This window comes from Physella acuta, unplaced genomic scaffold (genome assembly GCF_028476545.2).
Source record: "Physella acuta isolate Inbredline_101_S28 unplaced genomic scaffold, ASM2847654v3 ptg000851l, whole genome shotgun sequence".
Taxonomy (NCBI): domain Eukaryota; kingdom Metazoa; phylum Mollusca; class Gastropoda; family Physidae; genus Physella; species Physella acuta.
Genome location: NW_026732368.1, coordinates 117677 through 132756, shown reverse-complemented (window position 1 = coordinate 132756; position 15080 = coordinate 117677). Strand labels below are relative to the sequence as shown.

At 44.7% G+C, this 15080-nt stretch overlaps 1 protein-coding gene across 9 annotated transcripts in view; it reads right to left on the bottom strand.

Moving 5' to 3' along the window:
• LOC131952088 (uncharacterized) overlaps positions 1-15080 on the bottom strand; it is a 55784-nt gene that overhangs the window by 12085 nt on the left and 28619 nt on the right. For all 9 annotated transcript variants that reach the window (XR_009388499.1, XR_009388502.1, XR_009388500.1 and 6 more), the window contains 2 exons: positions 11592-11889; positions 8782-8900 (listed from right to left, as the gene is read on the bottom strand). Coding sequence is in view for 4 of the 9 variants with exons in the window: in XM_059314593.1 (XP_059170576.1) it covers positions 8782-8900; positions 11592-11889 (417 nt within the window). In the remaining 5 variants the exon portion in view is untranslated. The remainder of the gene's footprint in view (positions 1-8781; positions 8901-11591; positions 11890-15080) is intronic.

The following is a 15080-nucleotide window of genomic DNA, read 5'->3' as shown; positions in this document are numbered from 1 at the left end:
GGGGGGGGGGGGGGGAGAAAGGGGGGGGGGACGAGATGAGATGCACGGAAGAAACACTGGTTAATCCTCCCCGAATCAATGCATAACACTATCTAACATTAACATTTCCTTAAGTTAAGCAAGGATCAGCAACCTTAGTAAGCAATGATTATTGTATCGTATTGTTCTATAACAATTGAAAAATGAGTTCGAAATGATCGAAGAATTTTACTCATGCTGCTGTTAATCATTTACAGAAATTACTGGCCTTGAGGGGGGGGGGGGGGGGGGAGGGAATGGTTGAAAGTTTGATTCAGGCGCAGAAGGGGTTACCATACCTCTGATCTGGTAAGTCAAAGTGCCCTGTACTACCAGCCTCAGCCCTAACTCAGACCTAGATTTCTCTGGGTAAACTTAGGCCCAAAGTTCTGGAAGAGCTAGGCCTGTACCACAATTAGGAAATTGTACCAAGCAATAGGTTCGTTCAAGAAATACCAACTAGATCTAGATCTATGTTTCAGAGGAAATATTATATGAATCTACTGTATAATCTTCTGAAATAATGATGTCAATACACTTTGTTTTTGTGTTACTTGCTCAGGATGACTGTATTTCATTAAAACAGGACACGTTCATTTAAGATGCATTGTTGATGTCATTCTAAATACTGTGGTCATTTGAAATATTTTGGTCATTCTAGATCATGCGGGCATTCAATATATTGCGGTCATTCTACATATGTGGTACCTCGAGCTATTGTCATCATTTAAGCTATTTTTGTGGTCATCCTGTGGTCGTTTGGCTGTTGGGGGTATTCCGAATACCGTGGTCATTTGAATTGCTGTGGTCATTCTAGGTAAGTGGTAATTTGAGCTAGTATAGTCATTCTAGATACCATTAAAGCCATTGTGCCCATTCTGGGTACCTTAGTCATTCTAGCCACTATGGTCATTCTAGCCACTGTGGTCATTCTAGCCACTGTGGTCATTCTAGCCACTGTGGTCATTCTAGCCACTGTGGTCATTCTAGCTACTGTGGCCATTCTAGCCAGTGTGGTTTTACTAGCCACTGTGGTTATACTAGCTACTGTGGCCATTCTAGCCAGTGTGGTCATTCTAGCCACTGTGGTCATTCTAGCCACTGTGGTCATTCTAGCCACTGTGGTCATTCTAGCCACTGTGGTCATTCTAGCTACTGTGGTCATTCTAGCCAGTGTGGTTATACTAGCCACTGTGGTTTTACTAGCCACTGTGGTTATACTAGCTACTGTGGTCATTCTAGCCACTGTGGTCATTCTAGCTACTGTGGTCATTCTAGCTACAGTGGTTATACTAGCCAGTGGGGTCATTGTAGCCACTATGTCATTCTAGCCACTGTGGTCATTCTAGCCACTGTGTTCATTCTAGCCACTGTGGCCATTCTAGCCAGTGTGGTCATTCTAGCCACTGTGGCCATTCTAGCCACTGTGGTCATTCTAGCCACTGTGGTCATTCTAGCCACTGTGGCCATTCTAGCCAGTGTGGTCATTCTAGCCACTGTGGTCATTCTAGCCACTGTGGTCATTCTAGCCACTGTGGCCATTCTAGCCAGTGTGGTCATTCTAGCCACTGTGGTCATTCTAGCCACTATGGTCATTCTAGCCACTGTGGTCATTCTAGCCACTGTGGTCATTCTAGCCACTGTGGCCATTCTAGCCAGTGTGGTCATTCTAGCCACTGTGGTCATTCTAGCTACTGTGGTCATTCTAGCCACTGTGGTCATTCTAGCCACTGTGGTCATTCTAGCCACTGTGGTCATTCTAGCCACTGTGGCCATTCTAGCCAGTGTGGTCATTCTAGCCAGTGTGGTCATTCTAGCCACTGTGGTCATTCTAGCCACTGTGGTCATTCTAGCTACTGTGGCCATTCTAGCCAGTGTGGTTTTACTAGCCACTGTGGTTATACTAGCTACTGTGGTCATTCTAGCCACTGTGGTCATTCTAGCCACTGTGGTCATTCTAGCTACTGTGGCCATTCTAGCCAGTGTGGTTTTACTAGCCACTGTGGTTATACTAGCTACTGTGGTCATTCTAGCCACTGTGGTCATTCTAGCCACTGTGGTCATTCTAGCTACTGTGGTTATACTAGCCAGTGGGGTCATTCTAGCCACTGTGGTCATTCTAGCTACTGTGGTCATTCTAGCCACTGTGGTTATACTAGCTACTGTGGTCATTCTAGCCACTGTGGTCATTCTAGCTACTGTGGTCATTCTAGCCACTGTGGTTATACTAGCTACTGTGGCCATTCTAGCCACTGTGGTCATTCTAGCTACTGTGGTCATTCTAGCCACTGTGGTTATACTAGCCAGTGGGGTCATTCTAGCTACTGTGGTCATTCTAGCCACTGTGGTCATTCTAGCCACTGTGGTCATTATAACCACTGTGGTCATTCTAGCCACTGTGGTCATTCTAGCCACTGTGGTCATTCTAGCCACTGTGGTCATTATAACCACTGTGGTTATTCTAGCCACTGTGGTCATTCTAGCTACTGTGGTCATTCTAGCCACTGTGGTTATACTAGCTACTGTGGTCATTCTAGCCACTGTGGTCATTCTAGCTACTGTGGTCATTCTAGCCACTGTGGTTATACTAGCTACTGTGGCCATTCTAGCCACTGTGGTCATTCTAGCTACTGTGGTCATTCTAGCCACTGTGGTTATACTAGCTACTGTGGTCATTCTAGCCACTGTGGTCATTCTAGCCACTGTGGTCATTCTAGCCACTGTGGCCATTCTAGCCACTGTGGTCATTCTAGCCACTGTGGTCATTCTAGCCACTGTGGTCATTCTAGCCACTGTGGTCATTATAACCACTGTGGTTATACTAGCCCCACTGGCCGATCTTGATACTGGAACTCGATTCTCCCAATGAGAGACGAAACAGATAAAAAAAAATCAACCAGACAGCTGTCGGGACGATAACAGGGCACGGGAAGATGAAAAGAAATTGTCTCTAAATAATTGATTTGGTTGCCCCGTGATATGGACCGTGGGGATGGGTACAGATGGGGAGGGGATTGGAATCAAATTATTGCCCCACCCTGGGTCGACATTGTAAAGAGTAGATCCAGAAAACGGGAGTATTCACAATCGATCTATTCACAAAATGGGTGTAGTCGCAAAATGGGTATATTCGCAAAATGGGTTTATTAACAAAATGTGTGTATTCACAAAATGGGTTTAATGAAAAAAATTGGCGCATTCGCGAAAATGTGTTTATTCACAAAACGGATGTATTCGCTAATTGGACGTATTCACCGATTGTTTGGCGGGTGTTTGCACAACATTTGTCCCACAGCAAACGATAACATTTCAAAGCGCAGGAAAAATTTTAACATGCTAACAATACAATTTTCACCCCCCCCCCCCCCCACACCTCCACCCTTTTCCCACCCCACCACGAACACTTGGCTGTTTAATCACACAAAATATTTGAGGCACACATTCCATTTAACGACAGGCCGGCCAGAACGACTATGCTAAGATTGATCGTAAATCGATGAATGCAGGTGAGACCTGCTAACCGCCCCATTCGAGAACTTTTGTCTCAATCACAATGGCTGGAAGCGCCCGATCGTTAATTCCATAGTAACTGCTAGTCAACACAACAACTACATGAAACTTAAACACAGTTTTCTGATGAATTTTTTTCCCCACAATTAACGTTTTCCGTATTCTATTTCTCCTGTTATTATTTTTGAAACAAATTGTAATTAATTTCACAGCGAAATTCAATTCACACGATGCTAGCTTAGCCAAATATGAAACATTAATATCAGGCTAGCAACAAAGAAGCCAATATTCGCTACATTGTCCCACTGTTGTGTTCGTATACTTGATTAAAAACACATTGACTGTATTGAGAGCCAGTCCACACCGATTGAAAACATACAAGAAGAGTTATTTTTGTGGTAAATATTTAAAATGGTAGAAGAGAAAAACGAGCTAATTTCATATCACTAATTAGATCCAAACCTCACAAACATCCCCTTAGGCTTATCTAAAGAGATCGGCTGGTTAAAAAAAAAATATAAAAGAAATTATCGTTAAAATTATCTTCCATACTCGATTGGGCGGGGTGGGAGCGGATAGGAGGTGGGGGGGGGGGGGAGGAAGGGGGGGGCGTTGTCCAGGGTCAAAGATAAGGCCAATAAAACAAGCGGGATCACTCTTCTTATTTACAGAGGTATTTTCTCTCCCGACCAGTTGTCTCCACTGTCATCCCCTTATCGAATTATTTCCCTTTATCGGCGCGGTTCATCAGTAGCACGGGCCATCTTCTTGGTGTGTGGACCGCTGGGCCGGTGTGAGTGGACCCGTGGGCCAGTGTGAGGACCACTGGGCCGGTGTGAGTGGACCCATGGGCCGGTGTGAGGACCACTGGGCCGGTGAGTGGACCGCTGGGTTAGAGAGTTGATCGCTGGACAAGTGTGAGTGGACCGATAGACCAATGCATAGACCGATAGACCAATGCATAGACCGATAGACCAATGCATATACCGATAGACCAATGCATAGACCGATAGACCAGTGAATAGACCGATAGACCAATGCATAGACCGACAGACCAATGCATAGACCGACAGACCATGGCATAGACCGATAGACTAATGCATAGACCGATAGACCAGTGAATAGACCGATAGACCAATGCATAGACCGATAGACCAGTGAATAGACCGATAGACCATGGCATAGACCAATGCATAGACCGATAGACCAGTCGATATACTAATAGACCAATGCATAGACCGATAGACCAATGCATAGACCGATAGACCAATACATAGACCGATAGACCAATGCATAGACCGATAGACCAATGCATAGACCGATAGACCAATGCATAGACCGATAGACCAATGCATACACCGCTAGACCAATGCATAGACCGATAGACCAATGCATAGACCGATTGAAGATGAGGCGAATCGTTAGAACGACCAGAGAAATAATTCTGATGATGGCGAGAATTCTCCCAACACTGGCACCACAAGTATCACGTGACCGTGAAGTTGAATCAACTTATTGAATGTGCCAGTCTTTCACTCAAGGGACGTAATCATGTCAGTCTTTCACTCAAGGGACGTAATCATGTCATAACACGTAATGTAGAACAGTTGTCACGGAACAGTAGGGGAGGGAACTCGAGGATAAAATACAAAAAACGTAATGTTGTGTAATAAACTTTCCCATGCGTATATATCTAAAGTCCAGCTAGATTCTATATATTTTATGTTTGAGGTATTTCTATACAAAGTAAACGAGATATCTAATAGAACATGAGCTCATTGTTTTTGTTCAGATAATAGATCTATATTGTAGCATAGTATGTAATAGTCCAATAATTGATGTGTGTTTCTGTAGTCTGTATGTTAAGTGGACGGTAGAGGGGAAGTCTGGGGCTATCATATCGCGGGATGGTTTTATGTTTTAACCGTGCTATGATGGTGTTGTTATGATGATATTATGATGGTGGTATGATGATATTATGATCGTGGTATGACGATATTATGGTGGTGTTATGATGTTGTTATGATGGTGTTATGATGTTGTTATGGTGTTGTTATGGTGTTGTTATGATGTTGTTATGGTGTTGTTATGGTGTTGTTATGATGGTGTTATGATGTTGTCATGATGGTGTTATAGTGATGTTATGATGGTGTTATGACTGTGCTGTGATGATGCTGTGATTGTACTATAGTGTTGTTATGATTGTGGTACGATGATATTATGATGGTGCTAGATACTCACATATGAAATCTAGACATATTGGTTTTTATTCTAAACCTTGGGAGTAGTAGCATGAAGCGAATAGATTGTGTCATTAGTCACCACAAAGGGGAGGGGGGTGGTATCATTTTGTTATGTTTTGTAAGTGGTAGTTGAGGTATAAGATGGTCGAGGTTCTTAGTTCCATAACATGTCTCATATTTAGACAGGCTCGGGGGTCGGCAAAACCAAAAAGCCCTGAGCTAGAACCCCCGGGAAGATGTGGCTCGATGGCTAAGGACAGCATCTCATTTAAGAAAGAAAACTCCAAAATCAAACAACTGCTTACTATAATTTAACACGAAAACAACAATACATAATCTTTCGACTAAGAACAGGCCACAACAGACTAAATCAACACATGCACAGAAAACTGAAGGTTGGGTGTAGCGAAATGTGCCCTTGTGGCAAGGCCCCGGAAAACACTGAGCACGTACTCCAGGAATGTACGTTGTATAGCCAGGCGCGAGTCAGCCACTGGCCCCAGCCCACCCCACTCAGGGAAAAATTATATGGGGCACCTGACAAACTGGAGACCACAGTCCGGTTTGTCCACGAAGTTGGACTTGTTGTCTGAATTCTCCACCATATCCACAATTAAGAACGAAGAAGAAGAAGAAGAACAACTGCTAACATGGTTTGGTTCATGTATGACCATCAACTTCCCCTCCCCCAATGTTAGGTTATATATGACCATAACCCCCCCCCCCCCCATCATACTTAAGTTCATGCATGTCCATAGACCCCCCCCCCCCCCACCATAGTTAGTTTCACGTTTTAATGACCGTCCCCACCACCCAAATCACAGGCCATCGGTCTTGTGACCTTGACGTGATATCTGTCCGCACGTGAAATACGAGCCCCGCACGTGAGCCGCAGGTCTGGTTGTAAAACTCACACTGTAGGTGGACACGACTGTCCGGCTAGTGTGTGTGTGTGTGAGGGGGGCGGTACACCATCTGTTGTGTGAAGACCACGTGATAAAGAGAGGGGTCAGGACCTTTTGTTGTGAGACACGACTTTAAACATCAGACGCCATCTACCAGCGGGTCTATTTGTAACAGAGAATTCCGAGAGATTTTTTTAAAAGTTTGATAAACATGCGTGATAGTCTTTAGTGTTTGCTGGTTGATGGGGGGGGGGGGGGGGGGAGGGGGCAGAATCGGAATCGGATGACAAATCAAAGAGAGAGAACATACTTCGTGAGAGTGGAAGAAATAAGAAAAAAAGTGTGTGGGATGTCGAAGTTAACTTAACAAAAAAGCTGAGTTTGTGTACGGTGGATCTGAGCACTCATCTTCACGAAAAGCAATGTAATTGATCCTACACCTGTAAGATAGACTATCTTACACCTGTAAGATGGAATATCCTAAACCTGTAATCTGGACTATCCTACACCTGTAAGATGGACTATCCTACACCTGTAAGATGGACTATCCTACACCTGTAAGATGGACTATCCTACACCTGTAAGATGGACTATCCTACACCTGTAAGATGGACTATCCTACACCTGTAACATGGACTACCCTACACCTGTAAGATGGACTATCCTACACCTGTAAGATGGACTATCCTACACCTGTAAGATGGACTATCCTACACCTGTAAGATGGACTATCCTACACCTGTAAGATGGACTACCCTACACCTGTAAGATGGACTACCCTACACCTGTAAGATGGACTACCCTAGACCTGTAAGATGAACTACCCTACACCTGTAAGATGGACTATGCTACACCTGTAAGATGGACTATCCTACACCTGTAAGATGGACTATCCTACACCTGTAAGATGGACTATCCTACACCTGTAAGATGGACTATCCTACACCTGTAAGATGGACTATCCTACACCTGTAAGATGGACTACCCTACACCTGTAAGATGGACTACCCTACACCTGTAAGATGGACTACCCTACACCTGTAAGATGAACTACCCTACACCTGTAAGATGGACTATGCTACACCTGTAAGATGGACTATCCTCCACCTGTAAGATGGACTATCCTACACCTGTAAGATGGACTACCCTACACCTGTAAGATGGACTACCCTACACCTGTAAGATGGACTACCCTACACCTGTAAGATGGACTATCCTACACCTGTAAGATGGACTACCCTACACCTGTAAGATGGACTACCCTACACCTGTAAGATGGACTATCCTACACCTGTAAGATGGACTACCCTACACCTGTAAGATGGACTACCCTACACCTGTAAGATGGACTACCCTACACCTGTAAGATGGACTGTCCTACACCTGTAAGATGTACTACCCGACACCTGTAAGATGGACTACCCGACACCTGTAACATGGACTAACCTACACATGTAACATGGACTACCCTACACCTGTAAGATGGACTACCCTACACCTGTAAGATGGACTACCCTACACCTGTAAGATGGACTATCCTACACCTGTAAGATGGACTACCCTACACCTGTAAGATGGACTACCCTACACCTGTAAGATGGACTATCCTACACCTGTAAGATGGACTACCCTACACCTGTAAGATGGACTACCCTACACCTGTAAGATGGACTATCCTACACCTGTAAGATGGACTACCCTACACCTGTAAGATGGACTAATGGACTACCCTACACCTGTAAGGTGGACGTAGCTACTCACCCTCACGGAAAGCAATGTAATTGATCCTACACCTGTAAGATGGACTACCCTACACCTGTAAGATGGACTGCCCTACACCTGTAAGATGGACGTAGGTACTCACCCTCGCGGAAAGCAATTTAATTGATCCTACACCTGTAAGATAGACTACCCTACACCTGTAAGATAGACTACCCTACACCTGTAAGATGGACTATCCTACACCTGTAAGATGGACTACCCTACACCTGTAAGATGGACTACCCTACACCTGTAAGATGGACTACCCTACACCTGTAAGATGGACTACCCTACACCTGTAAGATGGACTACCCTACACATGTAAGGTGGACGTAGGTACTAACCCTCACGGAAAGCAATGTAATTGATCCTACACCTGTTCTCCACCCACTTGAGCCTGTACCTCTCATCATGCTTGTCCGTAGTTTTCTTCCATCCCAGCTCCAACAAGGGACCTTCCACTCTGGTGCACACAAAAAGTCACGTGATAAGTACCTCTGGTGTGTGGTGTGTGTGTGTGGGGGGGGGGTTACTTAGACCATTTTTGTAATGGGGGATAGGTTAGGTCTTTGCAATAGGGTATGCGTGTGTGCGGGGGGTAGCTTAGACAATTATAACGGGGGATAGGCTAGGTCTTGGTAATGTGGCATGTTTGGGGCGGGGGGGGGGGGGCGATACTTAAATTCTAATAGGCTAGGTCTTAGCAATGGGGCATGGGTGTGTGTGTGTGGGGGGGGGGGGAGTTAGTTGTCTAATTAAATGAATGGAGATATAAGGAGAGGTGAAATAGACCTGAGAGTGTTAAGTGTAGAGTGTATGTATATATATATAAATAAATAAATAAATAAATAAATAAATAAATAAATAAATAAATAAATAAATAAATAAATATATATATATATATATATATATATATATATATATATATATATATATATATATATATATAGTTATATATATAATTCAATATTGTATGACTTCTATTGCAATTCGCAAAAAAAAAAAAAAAACCAAATAAAAAAAAAACCCAAAAAACTTTTAGAACAACGAAGTTTTAAACAGGATTGAGTAAAAAAAAAAACATCAAATAAAACAGGAAATACGAATGAGGCTCACATGCGCAGTGCTAGGATTCTACTCACAGCTTACAGTTATTTCCCCTACTTAAGTAAAAGCAAGGTCGTTGGTCGGGATGAGCGTACATGCGCATGCGCGGGTGATTGGAACTCTCTTTGGGTTTTCTCAACGGCGCCAATCGTGCTAGATTTTGTCGCTGGAGTTCTGATATTCCGTCGCAGTCATGATGGAGGGGTTTGAAAGTTTTCTTTTTCTTGTGTCTACGTTCAGAGGCGGGGCGCGGTTTGGTCTTGTGTCTGGGTTTGGTAGTGGTGGGGTCACGGGTGGTTTTTCCAGAAGGTTCGTCCCGGGGGTTAGGGTGTTGACTGCTGGAGTGGTTGATGGCAGTGGTGATGATGTGGGTGGTGATGATGTGGGTGGTGATGATGTGGGTGGTGATGATGGTGGTGATGATGTGGGTGGTGATGATGTGGGTGGGGATGATGTGGGTGGTGATGATGGTGGTGATGATGTGGGTGGTTATGATGTGGGTGGTGACGATGGTGGTGGTGATGATGATGTGGGTGGCGATGGTGTGGGTGATGATATGGGTGGTGATGATGTGGGTGGTGATGATGTGGGTGGCGATGGTGTGGGTGATGGTGTGGGTGTTGATGATATGGGTTATGGTGTGAGTGATGATGATGTGGGTGGTGATGATGTGGGTGGTGATGTATGTGGTGATGATGTGGGTGGTGATAATGTGGGTGGTGATGATGTGGGTGGTGATGATGTGCGTGGAGGTGATGTTGGTGGTGATGATGTAAGTGGTGATGATGGTGGCGGTGATGTGGGTGTTGATGATGTGGGTGGTGATGATGTGGGTGGTGATGATGTGGGTTATGGTGTGAGTGATGATGATGTGGGTGGTGATGATGTGGGTGTTGATGATGTGGGTGATGATGTGGGTGGTGATGATGTGGGTTATGGTGTGAGTGATGATGATGTGGGTGATGATGATGTGGGTGGTGAAGATGTGGGTTGTGTGAGGTGTTTTTAGTAAAAGCTAACTCGGCGTTACTTAATTACTTTTTGTTACGACTGATTTTGTTCGAATCTTTGAAAGGCACTGATGAATCAATTTCACCATTAGTAAGAACTATAGAAGAGTTATAGATGTGGGGTGGGGTGGGGGAGGGGCGCCGAGTTAACCAATACTGTGATCAATGATAATGATGGTGTTATGTTGCCTGTGTCCAGCTTATGCATAGGGGGAGGTGACTAGTCAAGCAGAAGTTACTGCCCTTTTTAATGCGTTTTAGAAGTTGTTTTTTTTTCTTTCGCTTCTTCTTGGATAGGTTCTTAGTATCCGAGTTTTTGATTTTTCCACATGGCGGTTTGGTGATTGGCGGAAACCGTGGTAGCGGACAAACACGTGGTGACGTCATTAGTGAGCAATAGCCTAGCGACACGACTGCGCATGGTGATGATGGTTGCCATGGTGATGACAAGAATGTGTAATAAATATGAAATCGAAGGGACTTAATTTACACCAAAAGTATTATTATTATTTTTTTAAATATTTGTTTTGAAGAAATTTCAACGATTTGGTCAGGTACAACATCGTGGTACCAACCAGCCTTGTATCATCATCATCATCACCATAAACGTCACCATCATTATCATTCAGTTGATGACTTAGACAGGGGACGTATTCAATGCGTCAGATATACACTTACAAGACACATAAAAGACATAAGATAGGAGTTATATGACACGTGATATAGGCATTTAACCACGTGACATGGACATTTTAGCAAGTGACAGTCACATTTTGTCACGTGATACGGATGTTTAACCAAGTGATTCGGCCACATTAAACAACGTGATACAGACATATTACGCCACGTGATCGAGACACACAGAACCACGTGACACACTGAAGCACGTGACAGAGACACACTAAACCACGTGATAGAGACACACTAAACCACGTGACAGAGACACACTAAACCACGTGATTGAGACACACTGAATCATGTGACACACTAAACCATGTGATAGAGACACACAGAATCATGTGACGACGTCTACTCACAGTATGCTGTTGTTCCCGCCGCTGACGTAGAATGTGGGCTGCATGTTTGCGGGGAGGGCACACGGTGATGGTTTGCTTGTCTTGTTACCTCTCTTCCCTCCTCCCCCTCCTCCGCTGCTGTCGTCACTTCCTTTACCGAAAAAATCGTCGCCTCCTCCTTCTCCGTGCTCGCCCCCCTTCTCTTTCTTGCCACCGCTTCCCCCTCCTCTGGCGCCCCCCGCCTCGTTAGATTCGCCTTTGCCTTTTCCTGCGCTGCCGGAGCCGACTGCCTTCTTGGCGTGCACACCTCCACCACCAACTGCAGAGAGAACAGCAACAAACATTTTTCATTAATGTTCAAATTTACATTTCCCACCACCACCATCAACTGCAGGGAAAATATAACAAAAACAACAACTTCCATTGATGATCAATTTACAGATTCCTATCCACAACATAAACTTAAGGGAAAACCCCAGAATATTTCCCAAGTATGATCAAATGTACACATACTCCACATGTCTGGATGTCGCTATCAGGTCCGGCGCTACCTATAAGGCGAACTAGGCGGTCGCCTAGGGCGCTGTCCGTAAGGGGGCGCCTAAATGGGTTGGAAAAACAAATTGAAAGTTTGAGGTGGGGGGTGCACATCGAAAGTTTGGGGGGGGGGGGGTGCAAATTGAAAGTTTGCCCCCAGGCGCCGGGAAGAGTCGCTACGCTTCTGATAATACGGGGGCACAAAAAATATTGCGGGGGGGGGGGTGTTAATAAGGTTTGTCCAGGGCGCTAAATAACCTGGCGCCGACTCTGGTCGCTGTATTGTGATTTTTAAAATTTTATTTAAAACATTTCTGACGGTGTCCTGAGGCCGAAACATAACAAAGCACAGCATATTGCAACAAGTTTTTAATGTGTATCAGTGCAGCTTTAGAAAAGACACACTTTAAGGTCTTAAAACATAACTCCAGGGAAAATTCAATTAAACTTTTAAAATGATTTAATTAATTTTAAATTACGCTGGTTGCCATATGGTTGGGTAGATGGTTGCAGGGTTTCAAAAAAAAAAAACTAATTATTTTGTTCAGGTAATACAAAAAAAACCCACAAAGTAAGCAAGGAAACCATTTTCAAAACAATTTTCTTTTTTTTGAGTGGTTTTTTTTTTTTTTTATGACTAGCTTCTCAAGCTCTCAAATGTTATGGTTTATGGAGCACGGGCGGCAAGCAATGGAGGTTTCCAGAAGGTGATTCACGTTTTGAGGAAAAGCTCTAAAAGTTGTGTGTAATGTGTTGGGCGTACCACACCACGCGTATAGGTTGGATGATTTTTCTTTTATGCCAGAAAACATTACACTATCGTGTGGGGTATCTTTGACCTACTGTCAGCTATACAGCCAATTAAAATTACGTTATGTAGCCATACAGCGAAGTCACTATGACGTTAAATAGCCATACATTAAATAGCCAGCATGACTCAATATAATTATACATCCAAGTCAGTATGAAGCTATACAGCCAGCCAATTGTATCAACCATACAACTAGCCTATTTGATGCTATATGGCCATACAGCTAGCCAATTCGACCAGCCATACAGCTAGCCAATTTGACCAGCCATACAACTAACCAATTCGACCAGCCATACAGCTAACCAATTTGACCAGCCACACAACTAACCAATTTGACCAGCCATACAGCTAACCAATTTGACCAGCCATACAACTAACCAATTTGACCAGCCATACAGGTAACCAATGTGACCAGCCATACAACTAACCAATTTGACCAGCCATACAGCTAGCCAATTTGACCAACCATACAGCCAGCCAATTTGACCAACCATACAGCCAGCCAATTTGACCAGCCATATAGCCAACCAATCACCCTGGTCACGTGAACCAAGAACGTGACGCTATCGTCATCACCTGCACGTGCGATCGTCTGGTCAGATTAGATCCCGTGGAGGGGGTGGGGAAGTGGGGGGGGGGGGAGGGGATTGGAGAAGTGGGGGTGGGGGCGCTAGTCCTGGGTTTTCTTGAGGGCCATATTCACGCATGCGAGATAATTGCAGCGATGAATGGAGCAGGGCTTAGGGTGAGTGGGAGGGTAGAGGGGGGTGCCAAGTCTGTGACCCGGGGGGTGAGTGTCTTTGCTCATTTCATTGTGTGATGCGTAGGTGAGGCGTGTAGTTGGGTGAGTTATCACGCTAGACGTCTGGTGTGAGTAGTGTTGTCACGCTAGACGTCTGGTGTGAGTGGAGTTGTCACGCTAGACGTCTGGTGTGGTGGGTCGTGTTGTCACGCTAGACGTATGGTGTGGTGGGTAGTGTTGTCACGCTAGACGTCTGGTGTGAGTTGTGTTGTCACGCTAGACGTCTGGTGTAGTGGGTAGTGTTGTCACGCTAGACGTCTGGTGTAGTGGGTAGTGTTGTCACGCTAGATGTATAGTGTGGTGGGTAGTGTTGTCACGCTAGATGTATAGTGTAGTGGGTAGTGTTGTCACGCTAGACGTCTGGTGTGGTGGGTAGTGTTGTCACGCTAGACGTCTGGTGTTGTGGGTAGTGTTGTCACGCTAGACGTCTGGTGTAGTGGAGTGTTGTCACGCTAGACGTCTGGTGTGGTGGGTCGTGTTGTCACGCTAGACGTCTGGTGTAGTGGAGTGTTGTCACGCTAGACGTCTGGTGTGAGTGGAGTTGTCACGCTAGACGTCTGGTGTGGTGGGTCGTGTTGTCACGCTAGACGTCTGGTGTAGTGGAGTGTTGTCACGCTAGACGTCTGGTGTGAGTGGAGTTGTCACGCTAGACGTCTGGTGTGAGTGGAGTTGTCACGCTAGACGTCTGGTGTGGTGGGTCGTGTTGTCACGCTAGACGTCTGGTATGAAATGTGCTGTCACGCTAGACGACTGGAGTGAGTTGTGTTGTCACGCTAGACGTCTGGTGTGGTGGGTAGTGTTGTCACGCTAGATATATAGTCACTGGCAGATAACACTGATTCCCAAGAGCCGTTTAAACCACACGTTATATGTAGTCTTGTTGTCCTTATATCCGCATCTTTGTTTAGACAGTAATGTTAACGAAAATACGATACCATCACAATACTTGTAATACTACAATGGAGAAAGTGTTCGCTTTTAATTAATTTAAAAAAAAGAAAAGAAAAATAAGGCATTTTTTAATTAACAGGGTCGTATCGACGTTAGTTTGCTGGTATCGCTCAGATATATCAGTATCGTCATCGGTAACATTCTAATAACTTGTAACATGACTATGTGGGTGTTATCGATACGATTAAACCAACACAATCCCCGTACACACGACACAACTTTCCCCCACCTAGACAAGACGCAACCCACCTGACTCATTCTCTGCCTGACTCCCGTCCTCTGATGTCATCGTGACCTGCTCACCCAATCAGCGTCTGGCGACTCTAAACAAAAGCCGCACCGGTCCTCCCTTAATTAATTATTTAATTAATTAAAGTCTATTCCTTCTGATCTCTCGCCCTTATCCACC